Below are 23,439 nucleotides of genomic sequence, written 5' to 3' on the forward strand. Positions count from 1 at the left end.
TCCCCTGTTCACTCCTCCCGCATCCGGCGTGACACGGGACAGACCCTCCGCTGCTCGGGCACCCTCCCCAGAACAAGGCTTCAGTCCCTGACCCTTCAGAGCGGCTGCCCAGTTGGGCTGGGTGGTGTCTGGGGCCTCAAGGGGCTGGGCTTGTGTGAGCCTCCCTGCCAGCCTTCTGCCCACACCTCCCCTCCGGTGCCCGGATTGTGAGCCCCTGAGCAGGGCTGTGTCTTCCTCCCATAACCGTCACGAGATAGGGGCTTGATCAGCGTTGGTGGACAGGCATGGAGCCTGAACTGCACAGGGGCTTGTCCCAGTGACGCGACCAGCCCGCGACCTCTCAACAGTTCGTGATGTGATGTCTAGAAACCTCATTTTTCGGGGAAATTATGTCAGGGAGGCAGTTTATATAGAACATCAAACACTAGAGGGAAAGTATCAGTCGGTCAGTTGTGTCCGGCTCTGTGCGACCCCCTGGACTGTAGCCGCCAGGCTCCTCTGTCCATGGGATTCTCCAGGCAAGAATACTTGAGCGGGTTGCCATTTCCTTCTCCAAGGGGATCTTCCTGATGCAGGGATCGAACCCGTGTCTCCTGCATTGGCAGGACTCCTGACTGACTGAGCTACGTTAAGGGAAGAAACACCCTGTTCAGGAGAAGCCCACCCACCTCGGGTCGGAGGGCTGGTGTCGCTGCTGTGTGTCGGCGTCCGCGGTTACGACTGTGGCGCCTTCTGTATAAAGGCCAGCAATGTGCTCTGAATCTACACAGGAAGACGATACATTACGGACAGGCTGGTTTCAGAATTAAGGGCTTTTTTTCCCTATTCTTTTTCTGGTCTCATAATTCTTTGTAAGTTGCCGGGATCTGTGGGACGTGTATGGAGCATCTCGTCTGGACTGTCTGACTTGTCTGTGATCGTCTTCATGGGCTGGAAGTTTGTCCTCTAATCGTGTCTAAGTCACTCTGTAGAGTCCACCAGAGGATGGGGGGAGCGGGTGAGGACACCCACGAACTGCACGGCGTGCCGTGTGCGGTCAGGTTGTGCTGCAGCTGATGAGCTCACAGGTGGCTTGTTCCGCCCGCACGATTCCGCACCTGTGTAGCCTTCGGTCCCTGTTCAAGACCCTCCCAGGTGGCCCCCATGCCCACACGGCGGCTGAGGACACCGGCTCCGGGGATGTGCTGGCAGAACCAGACTGGTCTCCTGCATCACCGCCCCCGCCTCCCCAAGCCCCAGTGCCATCCTGATGGGCACAGACTGCATCTGTGGGACAGCTGCTCAGGCCCCAGGGCCTCGCCCTCACCTGCCGTTTCTCAGTGGTCGTGGGCAGGGCGCTGGGCACGAGGGTGCCAGGCCGAGTGGGCTCTCAGATGCCCTGGGGGGCTCCAGGGACACAGGAAGGCAGGCTCACTAGCGGGGTGAGGGGAGGATGGCTCTCTCGCAAGCCTGCGCAGGGCACTCTGGCAGATCCAGGGCCAGAGCCAGGCTCACCAGTTGGGGGGTGTCGGCGGCCCAGGTGTGTGGACGGTCCCTTCCTGCTGGTGCCATGGAGCGGACTCCAGACCCTGCGAGGGCACCGCTCCCCAGCGCCCACCCAGGCTAGCTTGCCGGCCCCTGGTTCCCCGCGGGCTATTGGAGGCGCCCTGAGGCGGGGTGATGACGGAGTGGTCCCTCCCCTTGGCAGAGAAGGCTGGAACGATCGGTGTGAGCACGGCCACGGCCCCCTTCCCTACCCAGAAGCTGTCAGGCATTCCCGTCTGAGCGCGCGCTGTTCTCTTTTCAGGAATAAGACGGCCAACGGGGACTGTCGGAAAGACCCCCGGGAGCGGAGCCGCAGCCCCATCGAGCGGGCCGTGGCCCCCACCATGAGCCTGCACAGTGGCCCCCTGTACGCGTCCCTGCCCAGCCTGAGCATGGAGCAGCCCCTCGCACTGACCAAGAACAGCCTGGACGCCGGCAGGCCGGCCGGCCTCTCGCCCACCCTGGCCCCGGTGGAGCGGCAGCAGGTACACCTCTGTCGGGGGGGCGGGACCCCATTGCCGGGCTGTGCCGGGAGCACCAGCTGTGTGGGTTACTCCGCGTGTAGGCCCCGCTCCTTAGGCTGAGCGGCCTCAGAGAAGCGGCAGTGTCTGGGGGGCTGCTGCTTCTCTGCTTCTCACAAGGAGGGAATGGCCTGGACTTGCCGTGTTTCTCACCGTCTTCCTCGGCAGCTCTTTGGGGATCAGTGTGATGATCCCAGGGGGACTCTGACACGAACCCCTTACGAGGCCACACGGCTGGAGTGCAGTGCCAGGCTACTCTGCTCGGGGCTGGGGCCCTAGGAAGTCTGGTCAGAACCCTGTGATTGGCAGACGAGGACTGTTTTTAATATATACATACATAAAGGAAAATAAGGGAACTAAGTTGTCAATAAACACAGACTGTTTGGTAGGAACAGAGACTTAAAAAACAGGCTCCTGGGGGAAGAGCTGATAAAGGGAGGCATTAACCGTGCAGTTCAGAAGCACGGCGTGAACCTGTGGTTCCTCTCTCTCAACTTCTGGGGCCTGGGGCCCAGCAGATCCTCAGTCAGGGTTTGCGCGAGACTCCTGGACACGGATGTGAGCACGAGGAGGTGCCGGAGCCAAGCTCAGCCTCCAGGCTGCTACCGCAGCCCCTGCCCAGGCCTGCTTCTGACCCCATCTGTGCCCCCTGCTCGTGGGCGCCCTCAGGTGCTGGGTGAAGTTTCACTGCGGCTCCCAGGAAGGCTGATGAACGGTTGCGCTTTCTGCCTTAAAGCCCCAAATCACGACCCTGTTTGTTTCCCTTTTTTTTTTCAACAAAACTGGGTATATAGACAGCTGCTTTGTGTAAGTAGTGTGTTAGAAGCTGGTCAAGCAAGATGCAGGTGCTCACACAGTTCGAGTCTGGAGGAGCCAGGTAATCAAGTGAGCCAGACTGTTCATGTATCAGTTGGGGGGAGTCAGGGGGAGCTACCAGGTAGGGAACACTCACCGGTGCTGCAGGAAGGAAGGAAGTTATAGCTAGAGGCCCTGGGCATCTCCCAGAGCAGTGGGTGCAGCCAGGCTTTGGAAGGGCGGGCCGGACCGGGCCTGAGAGCTGGACGGGAGGCCGGCCCCCTTCCTCCCCTGGCTCCGGGCCATCTCTGCATCCTTCTCTCTTGCTGTGTATGGATCGCATGGCCAGCTTGGCGTGGGTGTCCCCCAGCTCCCAAGTTCCCCGAGTCTCCTCCTGCCTTAGCCGCAGCCCCGTCTGGAGGGTGGGGGGCAGGTTACTCAGCGAAGGCACGTGGGGAGAGCACAGACTCAGCGGTTTGAACAGACCCTCCAGAAGTGACTGGACGCCTGGACCTGACCACGGCCAGGCCCCCAGACCCATCTTAGGTCATGCTCCAAGCCCCTCAGGTCCTATTCTTCCCATTTCACAAAACGAGCTTAGAAGGTGAATGAAGGTCCTGCCTAACAGGCGGGCACCTCGTTCTCCGAGTCTCAGAGCCACGTTCCCTCCTTTCCACTGTTTCTGTCCCCATGGCAAGGTGTCATGCCGGCTCCCGGTGGCTCTGCTCTGCTGCCGACATGTGGAACCATCAGTAAAGCCCCGAGGTCTTTGTTCTCAGGCTGCTGCTGCTCAGCCTCACCTTCTCTCAGCTCGGGTGTGTGCTCTTCCTTGTTAGACCCGGAGCACACGCCTGCTCTCTCAAATGGAGCCAGATCTGCATTACAGACCCGCCCACTTCCCATCCCTGGAAGGTCTGCTCTGCAGGCCTCCACAGGAGCTACCGTCCTGGCTCTTTACGGGAATGCCGGGGGGTGGACAAGCCCCGATCCCCTTGCTGACCTGCTGCCGTCACTCGGCCTCGGCTGATACCCAGCTCCCTCGAGCTGTCTGGCCACCTCCGTCTTGTCTGGGGCTATCAGGACCCTTCCTGGCTGCAGCCTGAGAGTGAGGTTGGCTCACAGGTGTTTTCATCCGGGTCGGGGGATGTCTGGCAGGGTGCCTGCTCAGGGTGGCTTCATGCCTCACAGAGGAGGTACCTGAACAGGGTCTTGAAGGGTGGGTGGAAGTTGCCAGGCAGGCAGTGTGGTGGTCTTGGGGAAGGCCGACGGGGTAACGCTGGTGTGTGACTCACACTGGGAGAGGCTCCTCCATCTCAGTCGTCACTTGCATGGTCGGAATAGAGATGAGCAGAACTGGGAGTATCTTGGAAGGTCCTAGAATGGCTCAGAGAAGCTCTGGGGTCTGGGGGACACACCCTGGGTGTCCCTTTGCAGGGGGCCCTCCCCCTGCTGTCCGCCCACTGGTCTCCCCACTTGGTGACCGTCTCATTTCAGCCCAGCAGCCGAGCCTCTGTCCTCGGCTCGGTGACTCACAAGGTTGCTGCTCAGAGGGGGCCCGGCACACCTCCTCGGCGCTTGTTCACTGTGGATTTGGGTCCTTGAGCTTCAGAGTGGGAACCACGAGGCGGAGGAGGGGCTTGACCAGATCTGCCTTTGGGCCTGGAGAGGTCTTGGGGGGGCGGTGCTTGGCAGGAAAGGGGTGCTGGGGAGAAGGCCCCATGCGCACTGATGGGGGCTCTCCCGGTTCAGTGGGTGCCCGGCCAGGCTGAAGGGCACCGGGGTGGCCGTCCTGCCTCGGAGCGGGGTTGGAACGCAAGGGCGGGGTGGCCGGGTGGGGTCCGCATCGCCTCCCTCTCCGCGCTCGCCACTCACACCAGCCTTCCCCCGCAGAATCGGCCCTCGGTGATCACGTGCGCCTCCGCCAGCGCCCGCAACTGCAACCTCTCGCACTGCCCAGTGGCGCACAGCGGCTGTGCGGCCGGCCCGGCCAGCTACCGGCGGACCCCGAGCTGTGAGTGCCCGCGCGTGCCCCCCATCCCCCAACAGGGCGGGGGACTCAGCACCCCTTACCCTCCTGTTCCCAGAACGGCGGCCTCGGGGCCCCTGCGGAAGGCGGCGTTGTCCCAGCACAAAGGCGCTGGGCTGGGCGGGGGGAGCAGCCCGTGGGCCCCGCCCTCCAGGCCCCCCTCGAGTCAGGGTGGTCGTCGCCGCCGCCCTGTGTGCATGAACGTGTGCGCACACGGCCCCGGGCGGCAGGCGCAGAGACGGGACCCGCGCCGGGGTCACCCTCTGTGCGGTCCCCCCTCTGACTGCCGTCCCCCCACTGTCCTCCAGCCACCTGCGACCCCGTGGTGGAGGAGCACTTCCGCCGGAGCCTGGGCAAGAACTACAAGGAGCCAGAGCCGGCCCCCAACTCCGTGTCCATCACGGGCTCCGTGGACGACCACTTCGCCAAGGCCCTGGGCGACACGTGGCTCCAGATCAAGGCGGCCAAGGACGGCGCGTCCAGCAGCCCCGAGTCGGCCTCGCGCCGGGGCCAGCCCGCCAGCCCCTCGGCCCACATGGTCAGCCACAGCCATTCCCCGTCCGTGGTCTCCTGAAGGGAGCGCCGCCCTCGGACACCACTTCCATCTGCATGGTTTGCCTGAGCTTTGAACAGTCAGCGCTTAAAAAAAATGGAAAAATTGGGGGGGAAAATTTGGTGGGAGAGGGAGGGATGGTTTATTCGCAAAAACCACGTGGTGGGGTTTCTATTGTGTTTCGTTACTTGCTTGGTCTTCGTCCTCGGGGCCCTCAGACATGCTGGCGGCGCCGCGCGGGGCACCTCTGTCCGCGGGCGCCCGCACGCCCGCCTCGGTTACCAAAGACGCCTGGACCAGGTCAGCGCCCTGCGAGGCCGGGTCGCCACGGCTCGCGCTTTCTCAGTCACAGGCCAGGCCACTGGCGACCCAGATGCTCTGTGCTTTTTCGTTCGCTTCTCGAGACCCGGGCGTGTGCGGCTCCGCTTCCAGCCTGCGTGTGTGCGTGCCTGTGTGTGTGCGTCTACTTGAAGAGAACAGGACTGTCGTGTCTGATTTGCACTATGGGAGGAGGACTCGAGTGGCCTGCCTGACAGCTTTGTGCGAGACGCTGGTGCTCTGAGGGCAAACTGCTGAGAAACAGAGGGTTTCAGGATGACATTTGTGACCATTTGTGTTTTTTGTTGTTTTTTAATTTAGACAAAACCGCTTTGGAAAGGGGAAGTCTCATGCAGGTTATAGGTCTTTCTCTGTCTAGGTTTCAGGTGCTTGCAACTGGACTGCAGACTCTTACCAATCACGGGCATTTTACCTTTTCTGAACACTGCAGTTTGTTAGGCTAGAGCTGAAGTTGGAGGAGCCTGTAGTGCTTTCAACAGTGATGCATGTTTTAATGGATAAAAATAGCTGGTTTCTATTAACTGTATAGACAGTAAACAAAAAATCCTTAATACTTAACTAGCTTCTTTTCAGAATGCGTTTTATTTTTGTCAGTTACAGTCCTAGATATACTTACTGCTGGTACAGTTGTACTCTAAGATTTGTATTTGATATCCACGTTACTCCCTGGCAGGCCCTGGACGCGGGCGGGCGAGTGGCTGGTCAGCGGCCGAGTAGTATGCTGGAGCGGTGGCCGCAGGCTGACAGCATCGGCTATTTTCTGCCTCCCTGCCTGCTCCCGCGCTCCCAGGGGAGTTGGGACTGGTGTCTCCCAGCTTCCCTCTCGATACAGAAACTGCTCTGCTCCCTTGGCCGGACAGCAGATGCCCGACAATCTGACGCGGTGTTTTTGTGTGCTTCCTCTCGTACGCTGGGGCCAAGGCAGTATACATTCCTCTGACTTTATACAGTTATTACTGCATTTATTATTGTTTGCTATAGTCATAGCTACTAACTAGGAATTAGGCGAAGAAGCAAGCATGACAGACCCAGCTGTGGATGTTCGACAGCTGCTTTTGTGTCCGGGAACCTTTTCTTGGGCCCCGCCCCTTCCGGGCGCCGCCTCCCGCCCCGCCCACCAGGGCTCTGGGTGCCCCCTGGCCTGGTCGTCAGTAGGAGAAAGATACAGGTTGGCTGGTGACTTTTACACAGTTGGCACTGGGTGACCAGGCGGGCGTTGGGTTCCTGGGGCTGCAGGTCTTTGAAGAGGCAGGAGGAAGGCGTCGTCCCCCCCCCCCGCAACCCCGCACGCATTTCCCTCCCACTTCACTGGGCTTCCAGGCTTTTGCATCCAGGCCCCTATATTTTCTGTAGGAAAAAAAAATCATCGAGAACACTTTTTTTATATAGGTAACTTTAAGACCATCATTACGCTGTGCGTAAAGAATGTACAGAGAAATTTGTAGGTATTTTTTGAAGAACAATTAATTTGTTAATGATATGTAGCTATTTAATTTTTCCCTTTTCCTATTGTAATCATTCATTTTTTTTTTTTGTTTGGAAAAAAAAGTTGATCTTTTTTTTTTTTTCGTCTTAGATTTGTCTGTAAAAGTGCAGGAACACAGTTATTCTATGAGAACACTGCATCTGCCTTAATAGCCACTAGTTTGTTATTGCTACAGGCTACTGAGCGTCGCCCAGGAAAACGACCCACTGCCGGCGGCTCTGTGCAGAACGGGCTCGGCGGGCGCCCGCCAGCGAGGACATCGCTGGGGAGGGGGAACTGGAGCGCTGAGGGCCGGGTCCCTGCTGGGAGCGGCCGCCTGGGAGGGGCCCCGGGCAGGGGGACACTCCCCGGCCTCAGGGCACAGAGAGGTTCTCCACAGAGCCAGGCCATCCGCAGTGCGTTCAGACCATTCTCTCCGTGTTTGTAAATCTGTAATATACCATTCTCTGTGGCCTGTTTTTCCTGGAAGAAGAAGAGAAAAAAAAAAAAAAAAAGGTTTGGCAGGCCATCTTTTTTTTGTACTTAAAAGTAGCCTTAAGAACAATAATAAAGTGCTCTTAAACCACAAACTGTCAGGGTGATTCTTGGGCCCTGGGGACGGTGGGGTGGGCTTAGTGCCTGGGGTCCAGTGGCCTCTGGTTTAAGTCCCACGTCGGCTGGAAAACTAATTTTTAACTCTCAAAGAGAAGCATCATTTAAAACCTACAGCAACCCAACTCAAGACTCATCATTGACTTTGCTTCCTTGCCCAAGATAAAAGGGCCCCCGCTCCTGGCTTCCATGCCCTGCTCAGTGGCCACAGAGGCGCAGCCCCAGGAGGAAGAGTGAAATCAGCCTGAGTGACCCCAGCAGGGCGCCTCCCCCAAACCCTCTGACCATCCCCCTGGCTGCATGGAGGCAGACCCATCGCCCACTCCGCCCCTCCTGGAGTTGGGGCCTCCAGGCGGAGGTGGGACCTGGGAGCAGGCCCTCCGGTGAGGTCTGGGCCTCCAGAGGCCCCAGAGCAGGAGGGCCCCGCCTGGGCAGCTCCAAGGAAGGAGCCCGGTCTCTTTCCCCCAGCGCAGCGGAGGTGGGGAGCCGCTCGGCCGCAGCCTGCGTCCCTGGAGGTCAGCTTCCCTGGGCCGGCGTGGCCCCTTCTGTCCCGCCTCCCCTCCAGCCGGCCAAGCTGGGGCCGCAGCCCCTACAAAGGCTGCTGAAAGGAGCCAGCTTCGTGCTCCCCGCGGGTCTCTTGGCCACCTGCCCCCCGCCGTCACTTTCCCTACGGGGGTCCCGGCCAGGAGGAGCGCGGCCCCCTCCCTGCCCCAAAAATAAAGAATCGCTCGTGGAGGGGACCAAGTCCCAGGTCACCGGCAGTGCCGAAGCCAAGGTTATTATTGAGCTCAGAACCGGTGGGATGAGGAGCTGTCAGAAATGGAGGACACCAGCGGCTCCTGGCGCGGAGGCAGGCCGGGCCTCTAGCGGTGGGGACGCGGGGCCAAGTCGCAGTCCTGGGGCGGCGGCCTCGGAGCGCAAGGCGCGCGTGTCAGATGGTCTCGTCGTCACTCATGTCCCAGATCTGCGTGGAGAAGGGGAGACGCTCAGTGTCCGCCCGCCACGGGGCCGTCTCAGAGCTGCGCGGCTGCGGCCCCTGGCCCCCCCCCGCGGAAGGAAACCAGGGAGCCGGGCACCCGGGGGCCGCTGGGGTGTGGCCGGGCTCTGCCGTGCGGATCCTGTTGGCCTTCCCGAGGCGGCCCTCGCCGCTGGCCCCGCGGATCGAGAGGCGCTCAGGGCCCCCAAGGGCTCCCCGCACCCTGGGAGGGGCTGGTCCCTGACCCTAGCCCCACAGACTTTCCAAATTCCTAGAATTGGTTGCAAAAGGCCACCTCAGTGCTCAGAGAGCTGAGAGAAGGAACGTGGTGTTTACAGGAGGTTGGCCTAGGAGGCAGGGAGGCGCAGCCAAGGTAAACATCGACATCCACAGCGGCTTGGCTGTCAGCGTGGGGACCGTGGAGAACACACTGAGAGAAGGACATGTCCTCCGAGGACTGCCGCCTGGGGCCGAGCGCTGGTGGTGGGTGTGCCTCACACACACCCCTCCCTGGTGCCCACCCCCTGCTGCCTGAGCACGCTGCGGCGAGACCACGAAGGCCCCGCTGTCTGAAGGCACGAGGACCACATGCAGAGGCTGGGCTCCCCCGGCTCAGAGCAGGCTTGGGCCTGCCCTGTTGGGTGGGATTGGGGGGCGCAGGGGGGTGTGGGTGCCATTCCAACAGAGGCTGCACCCAACACTGCCCCGGTTCCCACCACCTGCAGTGGGAAGAGCCGTTAGAGGGCTCGCTGCACACTTACTCTTCGCTCTCATTCCGTGTACACACACGCCTGTGGAGCCCTCCCCGTGCCACGTGAGGCCAGAGGCTCCCTCCTCCACGACTCACTACAGCCCGTGGGATACCGCTGGAAACTGGCTCAGAGAGGGGCGTCAGTTAGCCCCCGGTCACACAGAAATTAAGGTGCGGGGCTGGGAGCACAGGGGAGTGGGGGTTAGGAGAATAAAGAGGGGGCCGGGACCCCGCAGGTCAGGATGCTCCACCCCCCTGCCCAGGCTCTGGGTACAGGGAGTGGGTCCTGGGAGGGGGACACGGCCCACTCTGTCGCCCTACTGTGTGGTCTAGTGGGGAAGGGCCTCTGCAATTAGCAGGGGAGACAGCAGGCCTGAGCATGGGTGGTGCGGGGGGGTCCAGGCCCTGCCCAGAAGGTTCAGAGGTACAAGTAAGGCACCCAAGGGCGCTGGGACTCTGCTGAAGGGGAGGTGGCATCAGGCATCCTTCTCTAGGCCCAAGATGGGGTTTCTAGGAGAGGGCAGCCCATCCTCTGCCATTGGCTGCTCTCTGGAGGGAGTCTGAATTGTGAACCCCAAGTAATTTCAGGATCAACAAACAGTATCATAAGACTTAATATATAGATGCTAAAAAAAAGCCACACTCACAGAACCAGAGGCTAAACAATGGATGGCAGGGCCTGGAGGAAAGGAGATGGTCAGGGCACGAGCAGCACCGATTCCGAGGACAAATGGTCTGCGGACCACGAAGGGTTTACATGGGCTACAGTCTATGGGTTGGTAGATTTGGTCAGAGTGGTCCTGACTGAGGTCTCCAAGACCACTCTGCCTGTAGACTGCAGACCACTCTAGAGTATACAGGACCACACTGCCTGTACTCTGCTGAAAGACTGCCTACGGTCTGAGCACCACTGCCTCCTGTCTGCAGGACCACGCTGCCTATAATCCCAGGACCACTCTACCTACAGACTGCAGACCAGTCTGTCTAGAGCCTGCAGGAGCTCTCTGCCTACAGTCTCCAAGACCAGTGTGCTTACACTTGACACTGACGGTAGTCAGAGTAGGCCTGTAGGTTGTAGGCAGAGTTGTCTTGATTGTCGTCTACAGAGCACTCTGCCTGTAGTCAGAAGGGGCCCGTGAATGTGCTCTTAATGAATAAAGGTGGTAAAAAATTGGCAAAGATTTAAAAAATTTTAACACTAAGTGCTGGCAAGGGTGTGAATAAACACTTCCAAGAGAAGTATAAATTGGTGCCAGAGATTTGGCAATATGTAACACAAAGCTTTAAAAATCCCTGTAGCCTAAGGAAGAGATAAATGATGTTTTTGTAAGACGATATGCAAGTTTACTTAGAAAACCCAAGAAAATGCTTTGATGAGTACAGATAATAATGAGTATTCAGTAACATAGGAAGATACCAAATTAACGACTCAATCACAGCCTTCCTGTACACAAACGCATCCAGTTAGAAAACATGATGAGAGAGAGGAACCCAGTATAAGAGCAGGGAAAGAGGTAAAGTCCTGGGAAGTAAACCTGACGTAAAATGTAAAACCTGTCTATGGAAGAACTTCAGAACGGTCCTCACGAGGCCTGCGTGAAAGCGCCCCGGGAGAAACGGGGACGCACCCTGTGGTTCTGCACGGGGCAAGTCAGCGTCAGCAAAGATGTCCCCTTTCCTGAGTAAACGTAAATCGAACACAATCCCGATTTTTAAAAAAATCCAGTATCTTTCCTGGAGCTAGACAAGCTGGTTTTAAGTTTATGTGGAAAAAAAAATAAGAGACCCTTTGAGTATGAAAAGAACAGCGAGGAGGCTCCGCTACACTGAGTTTAAACATCATCAAATCTGTAATTTAGACATTGCGGCAGCAGAACCACAGGCCGATGGGCCAGGGGAACCAAATGGCCGAGAAACAGGACAGGATAGGATGTCCAAAGACGTGGAAATCTACTGTTTTAACCATAAAGGTCTGGGAAATGTGATCTCAAATCATTAGAAAAATATGAGCTTTTAAATGATATAAGGACCACTGGAGAGTCATTTCCAAAAAGATAAGATTGATTCCACACCTCACTGTATATCCAAATCAACTCCAAGTGGAGCAGAGACTAAAATTTTTTTTACATCTCTTGAAGGTAAAAAAACTGTTCAAATACTAGATGCAAACATGGGTGAATTTCTTTATAACCTGGGAGTGGGCAGCCTATAATTAAAGTCTATAAACAACAGAAACAGATACACGGATTATGTAAAAACACACAGGAGGAACTCGGCTGGAAAAGCTCTGGAAGCAGAGCTGAAAAGCCATGACACACGCTGGGTGAAAACATAAGCCTGTACCAGCCCCTCATATGTAAAAGCTCTTCTAAAATCAAGGAGGTAAGAACCAATAAACTGATTAAAAAAAGAAAAACAGGCCAAAGCCCAGGCAGTTTACAGAAAAAGACTTGTAAATAGCTTCGATACATAAGAAAAGGTGTTCAACCTTATTTAGAGTAAAAAAAATGCTAAAGCTTTGTAGGACAGGGTTTTCAGAACGTCTCTGAAAGATACCACCATGAAACTGAAAAGGCAGGCCAGAGGCAAACAGCCAAGCTGTACATAAAGAGGAAGTGTATCAAAATATACAAAGAACTCTTCCAGCTCAGTAATAAAGAGACAAATAATCTGATTTTTTTTTTAACATGGGGAAGATTCACCAGATATTTAACAGCAGAGGAAATATAGTACTAATAAGAACCTGAAAAGATGCTCAGCATCCTTAGTCTCCAGGGAAATGCAAATGTAAACCACAACGAGATGGCTGAAGGGCACGTGCAGAGACGCTTGACGTCACTGTTGCTGCTGCTGCTGCTGCTGCTAAGTCGCTTCAGTCGTGTCCGACTCTGTGCGACCCCACAGACGGCAGCCCACCAGGCTCCCCCGTCCCTGGGATTCTCCAGGCAAGAACGCTGGAGTGGGTTGCCATTTCCTTCTCCAGTGCATGAAAGTGAAAAGTGAAAGTGAAGTCGCTCAGTCGTGTCCGACTCCGTGCGACCCCATGGACTGTGTAGCCGACATCACCGTTAGAGATGCATAAACCCAAACCACAGTGAGGCATCGCCTCCCGCTGGCCAGGACGGCCACTGTCAGAACTCTACAACTACCGGAGAGGGTGTGGAGAAAGGGACCCCCAGTACTGCTGGCGGCAGGAGACTGGTGCCGAGTCTATAGAGTACACTACGGAGGTTCCTTAAGAAACTAAAAATCGGATTCCTGTATGATCCAGCAGTCCCACTCCTGGGCATATACACCCTGCAAGCACCGTACTTCCCAGAGATACATGCACCCTCAACGTTCACCGCAGCAGTATTCACAGTCCGCAGGACACGGGAGCGACCTCAATGTCTATCCACAGGTGAATGGGTAGAGAAGATGCGGTACTTAAAGACAATGGGATACCACTCAGTCATGAAAGGGGAATGAAACTGGATGTTTGTAGTGACAAGAACGAACCTAGAGTCTGTCACACAGAGTGAAATGAGTCAGAGAGAGAAAAATATGTATTAGTGCATACGTATGCAGTCTTCCCAGGCGGCGCACTGGTGAATAACCCACCTGCCAGTCCAGGAGATGCAGGGGACGTGGGTTTGATCCCTGGGAAGACGTGGGAAGATCCCCGAGAGTGGGAAGCGGCTACCCCCTCTAGTATTTCTTGCCTGGAAAATTCCATGGACAGAGGAGGCTGGCAGGCTACAGTCCATGGGGTTGCAAAGTGTCGGACATCACTGAATGTGCGCACACGCACACATGCAATCTAAAGATGGTATGAATCTACTTGCAGGGCAGTAAGAGAGACACAGATGTCGAGAACAGACCTGTGGGCACCGTGGGGAGGTGCTGGGACAGACTGAGAGGGCAGCGCTGATGCGCACGGCCCCGCGTAAGAGGCAGAGCTGTGGGAAGCTGCAGTGCAGCCCGGGGCGCTCAGCCCGGAGCCCCGGGACGGCCCGGAGGGGTGCGAGCGAGGGGGCTCGAGAGGAAGGGGAGGGGTGCGTGCACAGAGCTGACCCACTGCTGTACAGCAGACACCAACACAACACTGTAAAGCAGTTATAATCCCATAAAAAGCCCCTAAACATAGAAACTTAGGATCCAACAATCCAGCTCCTGGGCATCTATCTGGAGAAAACTAATTTGAAAAGACCCACACACCCCAGTATCCACAGCAGCATTATTTACAACAGCCAAGATGTCGTAGACATCCTCCTCCGCTGGTGGAGGAGTGTGTAAAGAAGATACGGTACATACATGTGATGGAGTATTAGTCACAGAAAACGAAATAACGCCACCTACAGCGGCATGGACGGACCTAGAGACCGTCATCCTGAGTGAAGTCAGCCAGAACGACGAACATCACACCACCTGGTAAAATATGTGGGACCTAAAGACAGCGGTACAGGTGAACTTACAAAACAGAAGAGGCACGAGTAAGGGACTGACTTTCCCAAGTAAGTAGGCTGCCAGACGGGAACGGGCGTGGGAAGGATCAATTCGGACATGAGGACTGACGTATACACAGGACGACGTGTAAAAGCTAGCTAACAGGGCTTCGGTACAGCTCAGGGAACTCTACTCAGCACTCGGTGGTGTCCACATGGGGAAAGCGTCTAAAATAAGAGTGGGTGTATGTAGGAATGACTTACATCTCTGCCCCTGAAGCTAATACGACAACATAAGTCAACTGCATTCCAGTAAACATCTTCTAAGAAAGGAAGCAAGCCACGAAGAGCCAGCGCCCCTCGCCTTCTGGAACGGCCGAGGTGAAAACCTGTGGCTGGCCAAGCCGACGGTCGGTGAGAACGGAGGGCGGGGCGGCCGGAGCTCAGCCAGCGCTGCTGGTGGGGCTGGAAGGGGCACGGCCGCTCCGGGGAAGGCCTGGAGACGGGGAGCCCACACGCACAGCTCCCCTGTGCCCCCAAGGAACACAACACGGGCTTGCAAAAGGATTGTGCCCGAAGGTTCACGGCGGGCTTGGTGTGTAGCAGGTGCAGCCTACACCCAACCCATCGAGAGGCAAACGGACACCACACAGTGGGCGCTGCCCACCCTCGAAGGAGCCCGCCTCCAGGGCACGGAGCCGCGTGCACACACCTCAGGGTCGCTCCGCTGAGTCACGGGAGCCTCCGGACACAAGACTGCACGCTCCATAAATCCATTCACGGGAAATTCTGGAAAGGGCAAGACTAATCTGTGGCGACAGAAAGTAGATCATCTGCCACACTCACCAAACTACACACTTGAAACAGGTGTGTTTTACTACACGTCAACTGCACTACAGTAAAAGTGATTACAAAAAAAGCTACACAGACCGTTTCTCATCACTCAGATTGGCAAAAGCCCCAGAGCTTGACAGTGCGAGTACTGCGGGGAAACGCTGCTGTCCTGCCCCTGCCAGGACGCAGGCCTTCAGACCCACGGACCAAAGTGCAGCGATACTAACGGAACGATACACTGGAAGTTAAAGCAGATGGCTACCTCTTAGGCGCGGGTGGAATGGACGCGCGGCTGCTTTGAACATATCTTTTTCACTTTACAATCAAGTAAATGTTTTGCATATTTAAAACACCAAAAACAAAAACAACAGAAAGCACAGGCAGAAAACCAAGAGACCCGGGTTCGATCCCTGGGTTGGGAAGATCCCGTGGAGGAGGAAATGGCAGCCCACTCCAGTATCCTGGCCTGGGAAATTCCATGGGCGGAGGAGCCTGGCAGGCTACAGTCCATGGGGTTGCAGAGGCAGACATGACTGAGCGCGCACACACATAAGATGGGCTCAGGAATGAACAGACGTTTCTCCAAAACAGACAGATGGCCAAGAAGCGCCTGAAAAGACACTTGATCATCACTAGGCTTCAGGACAGCACAAAGCAAAGCCTCAAGGAGATAGCACTCTGCACCCATTCAGTTCAGTTCAGTTCAGTCGCTCAGTGCTGTCCGACTCTTTGCGACCCCATGAATCGCAGGACGCCAGGCCTCCTGTCCATCACCAACCCCCGGAGTTCACTCAGACTCAAGTCCATCAAGTCAGTGATGCCATCCAGCCATCTCATCCTCTGTCGTCCCCTTCTCCTCCTGTCCCCAGTCCCTCCCAGCATCAGAGTCTTTTCCAGAGTCAACTCTTCACATGAGGTGGCCAAAGTACTGGAGTTTCAGCTTCAGCATCATTCCCTCCAAAGAAATCCCAGGGCTGATCTCCTTCAGAATGGACTGGTTGGATCTCCTTGCAGTCCAAGGGACTCTCAAGAGTCTTCTCCAACACCACAGTTCAAAAGCATGAATTCTTCGGTGCTCAGCCTTCTTCACAGTCCAACTCTCACATCCATACGTGACCACGGGAAAAACCATAGCCTTGACTAGACGAATCTTTGTTGGCCAAGTAATGTCTCTGCTTTTGAATATGCTATCTAGGTTGGTCATTACTTTCCTTCCAAGGAGCAAGCGTCTTTTAATTTCATGGCTGCAGTCACCATCTGCAGTGATTTTGGAGCCCAAAAAAATAAAGTCTGACACTGTTTCTACTGTTTCCCCATCTATTTCCCATGAAGTGATGGGACTGGATGCCATGATCTTCGTTTTCTGAATGTTGAGCTTTAAGCCAACTTTTTCACTCTCTACTTTCACTTTCATCAAGAGGCTTTTGAGTTCCTCTTCACTTTCTGCCATAAGGGTGGTATTATCTGCATATCTGAGGTTATTGATATTTCTCCCGGCAATCTTGATTCCAGCTTGTGTTTCTTCCAGTCCAGTGTTTCTCATGATGTACTCTGCATATAAGTTAAATAAACAGGGTGACAATATACAGCCTTGACGTACTCCTTTTCCTATCTGGAACCAGTCTGTTGTTCCATGTCCAGTTCTAACTGTTGCTTCCTGACCTGCATACAGATTTCTCAAGAGGGAGGTCAGGTGGTCTGGTATTCCCATCTCTTTCAGAATTTTCCACAGTTTATTGTGATCCACACAGTCAAAGGCTTTGGCATAGTCAATAAAGCAGAAATAGATGTTTTTCTGGAACTCTCTTGCTTTTTCCATCATCCAGTGGATGTTGGCAATTTGATCTCTGGTTCCTCTGCCTTTTCTAAAACCAGCTTGAACATTAGGAAGTTCATGGTTCACGTATTGCTGAAGCCTGGCTTGGAGAATTTTGAGCATTACTTTACTAGCGTGTGAGATGCGTGCAAGTGTGCAGTAGTTTGAGCATTCTTTGGCATTGCCTTTCTTTGGGATTGGAATGAACACTGACCTTTTCCAGTCCTGTGGCCACTGCTGAGTTTTCCAAATTTGCTGGCATATGGAGTGCAGCACTTTCACAGCATCATCTTTCAGGATTTGAACTAGCTCAACTGAAATTCCATCACCTCCACTAGCTTTGTTCGTAGTGATGCTTTCTAAGGCCCACTTGACTTCACATTCCAGGATGTCTGGCTCTAGATGAGTGATCATACCATCGTGATTATCTGGGTCATGAAGATCTTTTTTGTACAGTTCTTCTGTGTATTCTTGCCACCTCTTCTTAATATCTTCTGCTTCTGTTAGGTCCATACCATTTCTGTCCTTTATCGAGCCCATCTTTGCATGAAATGTCCCCTTTGTATCTCTAATTTTCTTGAAGAGATCTCTAGTCTTTCCCATTCTGTTGTTTTCCTCTATTTCTTTGCATTGATCGCTGAAAAAGGCTTTCTTATCTCTTCTTGCTATTCTTTGGAACTCTGCATTCAGATGCTTATATCTCCTTTTCTCCTTTTGCTTTTCACTTCTCTTCTTTTCACAGCTATTTGTAAGGCCTCCCCAGACAGCCATTTTGCTTTTTTGCATTTATTTTCCATGGGGACGGTCTTGATCCCTGTCTCCTATACAATGTCACGAACCTCAGTCCATAGTTCATCAGGCACTCCATCTATCAGATCTAGGCCCTTAAATCTATTTCTCACTTCCACTGTATAATCATAAAGGATTTGATTTAGGTCATACCTGAATGGTCTAGTGGTTTTCCCTACTTTCTTCAATTTAAGTCTGAATTTGGCAATAAGGAGTTCATGGTTTGAGCCACAGTCAGCTCCTGGTCTTGCTTTTGCTGACTGTATAGAGCTTCTCCATCTTTGGCTGCAAAGAATATAATCAATCTGATTTCGGTGTTGACTGTCTGATGATATCCATGTGTAGAGTCTTCTCTTGTGTTGTTGGAAGAGGATGTTTGCTATGACCAGTGTGTTCTCTTGGCAAAACTCTATTAGTCTTTTCCCTGCTTCATTCTGTATTCCAAGGCCAAATTTGCCTGTTACTCCAAGTGTTTCTTGACTTCCTACTTTTGCATTCCAGTCCCCTATAATGAAAAGGACATCTTTTTTGGGTGTTAGTTCTAGAAGATCTTGTAGGTCTTCATAGAACCGTTCAGCTTCTTCAGCGTTACTGGTTGGGGCATAGACTTGGATTACTGTTATACTGAATGGTTGCCTTGGAAACGAACAGAGATCATTCTGTCGTTTTTGAGACTGCATCCAAGTACTGCATTTCTGACTCTTTTGTTGACCATGATGGCTACTCCATTTCTTCTGAGGGATTCCTGCTCGCAGTAGTAGATATAATGGTCATCTGAGTTAAATTCACCCATTCCAGTCACCCATTAGGCTGGCTTTAGTCAAACAGTCAGGCGGTAGCCAGTGTCGGCAAAGGTTTGGGGGAACTGAACGCAAGACGGTGAGGCTTCTTTGGAAAGCAGTTCAGCAGCTCATCAGACAGTTCCCAAATCACCCAGAAACCCCACTCCTGGGTGTAAACCCAAGAGAAATGAAAGTCCACTTCCACACAAACAGTAGAGCATGAATGTTCACAGCACTATTCATAACAGTGAAAGAAACCACCCAAATGTCCACTGAGTGGTCAGTGGAAAACGGGGCCCCTCCCTGCGGTGGAGTATTATTTGGCCAAACACCTGCCTACGCTCCATCTTCTTGAGAGTCTGAGGACTTTGGGGAGACCGTCCCCTTTCACACGGAGGCCCCTCAAGTGCAGAGGGACTTCTGTAACCCGCCACGGAGGCCGAGCCACTAAGGGGGAGAGTGGAGGCTCTTCCTGCTTTATTTCACCATGTCCTTACTGCTGAGCGAAATTCCTTCTACAGAAAGGGACAGAAGCGTGTGCCTGGACTCCCATCCTGTTAGGCGGGCATGCAGTGAGAAGCCCCACGGCCAACGGCACGCAAAGGAAGCATGGCCAGCCCAGGCAGAGGAAAGGCCAGGCGGGGCGCCCTGGCTCCCTGGGCTCCCCGCTCCGGCCCCCGATCCTGTTCAGAAAGCTGAGCCTGCATTGTTCTGGCCCCCTGGGAGAGGACCGGCTGCAGCCTGTGCTCCGGCTGGCTGGGGGGCCTGGGCGGTCTCTGACGGGGGTGGGGGGGTCGTCCTGCAGCAGGGACAGCCCGCCCAGAGGAGGTGCTGCTGCCCGCAGGCCAGTGTAGGGGTGTGGGCGGGAGGGGGACCCCCAATCTGGGGAAGGGGAGCCGTCCAACCGTCAGGGTGCACGCTGGACCACACGCACTGGGGGGCTCCAGGCCTCCTGGTCCACTCTCCCGGAGACACGGACGCGTTTCAAGGGGCCGTTCGTCATGCGGTTTCAAACTTGTGTCCCATTTCTGGACCACACTGCTGGAGCCCGCAGACTAGGGTTTTTCTTTGGTAAACACCATAATTATTCCGTAAATGGCACAATTATATTTGTGCGTGTGTTAAAAGTATTCATTTGTTCAATGTAAACATTTAAAATAGGCCACAGTTTTTGAAACTTGGTTTTAGAGTTTCTATTTTTTTTAAGATTAAAAATAAAAACCTGTGGGTCTCTCTGTGCAGCCCTGCTCCCCACACCCCCCTGGCCGGCACCCTCGGAGGCACGAGTCTTCCCACTGGGAAGATGCGGGGGTTGGGGGTGGCGAGGGGGGGTCACTGGACAGCGCTTCCCCAGCAGGGGTTGAGCCAGGGTTCTGTCCACTTGGGGGGAGAAGGAAGGTCCCATCATGGGTCCACGTGGCTCGTGCTAACAGCCATCCATTCAGTCATTCCCTTGCGCACACGGTGGTGCTGCACGGACAGGAGGAGGGCAGGGGGCCCCTTCATTTCCTGCCTGTCCAGGTGGCCAGGACTTCTCTCACGAAACCTGCGGAGGCTGGGGGGCGGGGGGGCCAGGGAGGGTTCCCTGCTCACCAGCCTCAGCATCCCCCATCCTCAGCTCTGTGTTTTAGTCTGTGCCTCTGCCTGACTCCCTGGAGGACTGGGCGCTCCTGAGGGCGGGGCCCGGCCTGTGGGACCCCTGTGCTCCCAGCCCTGCTGGAGGGCCTGGCCCAATACGTAGCTTCTGAATGAACAAGATTCAGAACCGTCTGCTCCGGGAACGGAACCACTCTTCCACAGCGGAGAAAGGAGAGGGGAATGTCGGGTGTGAACAGAACACCCAAGCATCAAGCAGTAAAGAAAGGGTCCGTCAAGCCTCCTATGTGGTTGCTAGGAATGTAAGTTGCTGTGGCCACTAAGGAGAACAGTATGGAGGTTCCATAAAAAAAAAAAAAAGCACAGCGAGAGCCACCCCATGACCCTGCGATCCCACTCCTGGGCACATACCTGGGGAAAAACATGGTCTAAATGGGTACATGCACCCCGGTGCTCACAGCGGTGCGTTTCCAGCAGCCAAGACGTGGAAGCGACCTAGACGCCCACTGACAGAGGAACGGATACAGAGGATGCACGCGTACACAATGAAATGCCAGCCATTGGAAACAATGAGATAATGCCGCCTGCAGCCACACGCATGGACCTAGAGAGTGTCACACTGAGCGAAGTCAGTCAGACGGAGGAGAGATATCATACGACATCCCTTACACGTGAAATCTAAAAGGAAATTACACAAATGAATTTATCTACAAAACAGAAACACACTCACAGAGAACAAACTTATGGTTGCCAGGGGGAGGACTGGAGGGAAGGTGCCAGGGGGAGGACTGGAGGGAAGGTGCCAGGGGGTGGACTGGAGGGAAGGTGCCAGCGGGGAGGACAGGAGGGAAGGTGCCAGCGGGGAGGACTGCAGGGAAGGTGCCAGGGGGAGGACTGGACGGAAGGGACAGTTGGGGAGTTTGGGCTGGACATGTACACACGGCTATACTTAAAACGGACAACCAGCAAGGGCCTTGTGGGATAGCACGGGGAACTCTGTTCAATGTTGTGTGGCAGCCTGGATGGGAGCAGAGTTTGGGGAGAATGGATACATGTATGGCTGAGTCACTCTGCTATGCACGTGAAATTATCACAATCTCGTTGATCGGTTCCACGCCAATATAAAACTGCTTTCTTTCAGTCCCTCAGTCCACCTGCTTTGCTGGGCATCCTGGCAGGTCAAGCCCTTGGCTTCCAGGCCCACGGGATGGTGGGGCAGGGCTGTGGGCGCCTCCTGCCAGGTAGGCGGGCAGTGGAGCCACCTTCGAGACCAGACCACTGATGCCTCATCCCCCTTCCTGGGAGCCCCCAGCGGGCCCTATGCCAGGCCCTGGGGGTGCAGAGTGGTGGGCAGCTCTTGCTTGTGGACTCCCAGAGGCCTGGAAGTGGGCTTAGTCCTGGCCGGGGATGAAGCTGTGTGTGAACAGCAGTGGGGGGCTAACCTGTCTGTCTGGCGGCGGTTCGCAGCACACGCCTCTGGGGAGGGGCACCAGGTAGAGGCTCAGGCAGGCCCTGGGTTCCCAGCCCGTGCTCCGGTCACACCAAGGGATAGCCCTGCCCTCTCTTTCACAGTCAGCCCAGCATCTGAGCGCACAGCGCACACACGGTTTCCCCGGGTGCACCCTGCGGTCGGAAGCTGAAGACCCTTCCGCCCCTCAGACAGGGGCGACTGGTGGGAACTGCCTGGGCTGCTGGTGGAGCAGACAACGTCCTCAGGGACAACAGATGGGAGAGACAGGGCCGCGGGTTCAGGCAGGAGGCCAGGGTGGAGGGGGAGGGCCCCCGCAGGGGAGCCCACGCCCGCATGGGACGGCCGGGCCGGTGCTGTCATGGACCATCCCAGCCCCTCACCCACCTCCATCCACCTGCCTTTTGCCCTCCTTCGGGGAGACGAAATGACCCCGCAGGGCCCCTCCTCCGGGATGTGCACGCCCCCCGGGGCACCCCACCCTGGTGCTTCCCCTTCTGAAAGACACCCTCCTGCTACTCCAGCCTCAGCCCAAACACTCAAACCTCCTCTCGCCTGGCCTCTGCTGGGTGCCAGATGTGGGAAGGAATTAAGGCCCGACCCTCTTCCCGGGGAAACCTCACCCAAATTCAGGCTGGAGGAGGCGCAGCTAGAACTCGCAGAACTCGGAACTCGGGAGTGTCCGAGGCTAAACTTCTCAGCAGCCTCCCCCTTTGCCTTCCCCACGGGCACCAGATTCAGGGGCCCTCTGGGCACTGCCCCTCAGTTCCAGAAAGGAGACTAGGTTTTACTAGAAAGAAACTGTGGTGGCCAAGGCACCTGGTAGGCTGCGAATAAGGACTTCACTGCATACACCAGCAGGCGATGGTCAAAGGGACTGATAATGTGTATAAAACAGATAACTAATGAGAACCTGAGGGCTTCCCTGGTAGCTCAGCTGGTAAAGAATCCGCCTGTAATGCAGGAGACCCCGGTTTGATTCCTGGGTCAGGAAGATCCTCTGGAGAAGGCAAAGGCTATCCACTCTAGTATTCTGGCCTGGAGAATTCCATGGACTGTGTAGTCCATGGGGTCGCAAAGAGTCGGACACGACTTGAGCAGACTTTCACTTTCAGTGAGAACCTACTATACAACTCAGGGAACTCTATTCCATGTTGTGAAAGTGAAGTCGCTCAGTCGCTCAGTCGTGTCCGACTCTTTGCGACCCCACGGACTGTAGTCTACCAGGGTCCATCCATGGGATTTTCCAGGCAAGAGTACTTGGAGTGGGTTGCCATTTCCTTCTCCAGGTAATCTTCCCATCCCAGGGATGGAACCCTGTCTCCGGCATTGCAGGCAGACGCTTTATTGTCTGAGCTACCAGGGAAGCCCCATGCTGTGGGGTGAGCTGAATAGGAAGGAAATCCAAAAGAGTTGGCTGCAGTGGCAGCAGGAGTGGGGACTCTCCCCGGGGTTGGGGGACGACTCTGTCTGGCTGCAGCCCCCACAGCTGATAAAGCCCACAGAGGGGCGAGGCAGGACCTGGGCACAGCCTGGGCCACACGGCACCTCTGGGGGCCTCTGTCCCCCCAACCCCTACACAGGTGCTCTGGGCTCCAGGTGACAAGAGGTGATGAGAACAGCCTTACACCCCAGAACCAAGATCCAGAGAAAAGAGCCAGCACGCTGGGCCGGCCCTCTCGAGTGCCGGGGTCGCCTGGGTGGTCCTCACCTCCCTGCTCCAGGTACCTAGAACATAGCAGACGTGGGACACAGACAAGGGACAGGAGGGGGCCCTGGAGGGGGGCCAGGGGCCGTCCTCTCCAAGGAGGCGCGGGAGGGAAGCGGAGAGAAGAGGCTGCTGTGAGTGGTACCCAGGCTGGAGGCACAGAACTCAACACCACCACTAGCTGACAGTCCCCCCGGCTTGCATCCACCTTCTCGGGGCCGCTCGGGCGCTGGGGGCAGAAGGACGTGGGTGGGCGGGGAGACGGTACAGCCCATGGTGGGCAGGGGGCTCAAGCCACCCCTTGGGCCAGAAAAGAGAACCTGCTGGCTGGGGCTGCTGTCCTTGTCCTTCCCCCTCACACATACCCCGGGGGAGGAGGGCATCCAGAGAGCCCGGTCCAGCACCAGAGGGAGGATCAGGCAGGTGGTAAACATGCTTTCAGGCAAGTTTTAATGATATG

The 23,439-nt window shown here is 55.6% G+C and overlaps 2 protein-coding genes across 13 annotated transcripts in view; one reads left to right on the forward strand and one right to left on the reverse strand.

Moving 5' to 3' along the window:
- The window catches only part of VGLL4 (vestigial like family member 4), a 156,597-nt gene extending 148,784 nt beyond the window's left edge, over positions 1–7,813 (forward strand). For all 11 annotated transcript variants that reach the window (XM_027523164.1, XM_027523162.1, XM_027523168.1 and 8 more), the window contains 3 exons: positions 1,787–2,009; positions 4,731–4,851; positions 5,175–7,813. In XM_027523164.1, the coding sequence (XP_027378965.1) occupies positions 1,787–2,009; positions 4,731–4,851; positions 5,175–5,440 (610 nt within the window). In that variant the 3' untranslated portion in view covers positions 5,441–7,813. The remainder of the gene's footprint in view (positions 1–1,786; positions 2,010–4,730; positions 4,852–5,174) is intronic.
- The window catches only part of ATG7 (autophagy related 7), a 274,984-nt gene continuing 258,858 nt past the window's right edge, over positions 7,314–23,439 (reverse strand). For both annotated transcript variants that reach the window (XR_003507793.1, XM_027523159.1), the window contains one exon: positions 7,314–8,799. Coding sequence is in view for 1 of the 2 variants with exons in the window: in XM_027523159.1 (XP_027378960.1) it covers positions 8,767–8,799 (33 nt within the window). In the remaining variant the exon portion in view is untranslated. The remainder of the gene's footprint in view (positions 8,800–23,439) is intronic.

The sequence above is a fragment of the Bos indicus x Bos taurus genome, chromosome 22 (assembly GCF_003369695.1).
Source record: "Bos indicus x Bos taurus breed Angus x Brahman F1 hybrid chromosome 22, Bos_hybrid_MaternalHap_v2.0, whole genome shotgun sequence".
NCBI lineage: Eukaryota > Metazoa > Chordata > Mammalia > Artiodactyla > Bovidae > Bos > Bos indicus x Bos taurus.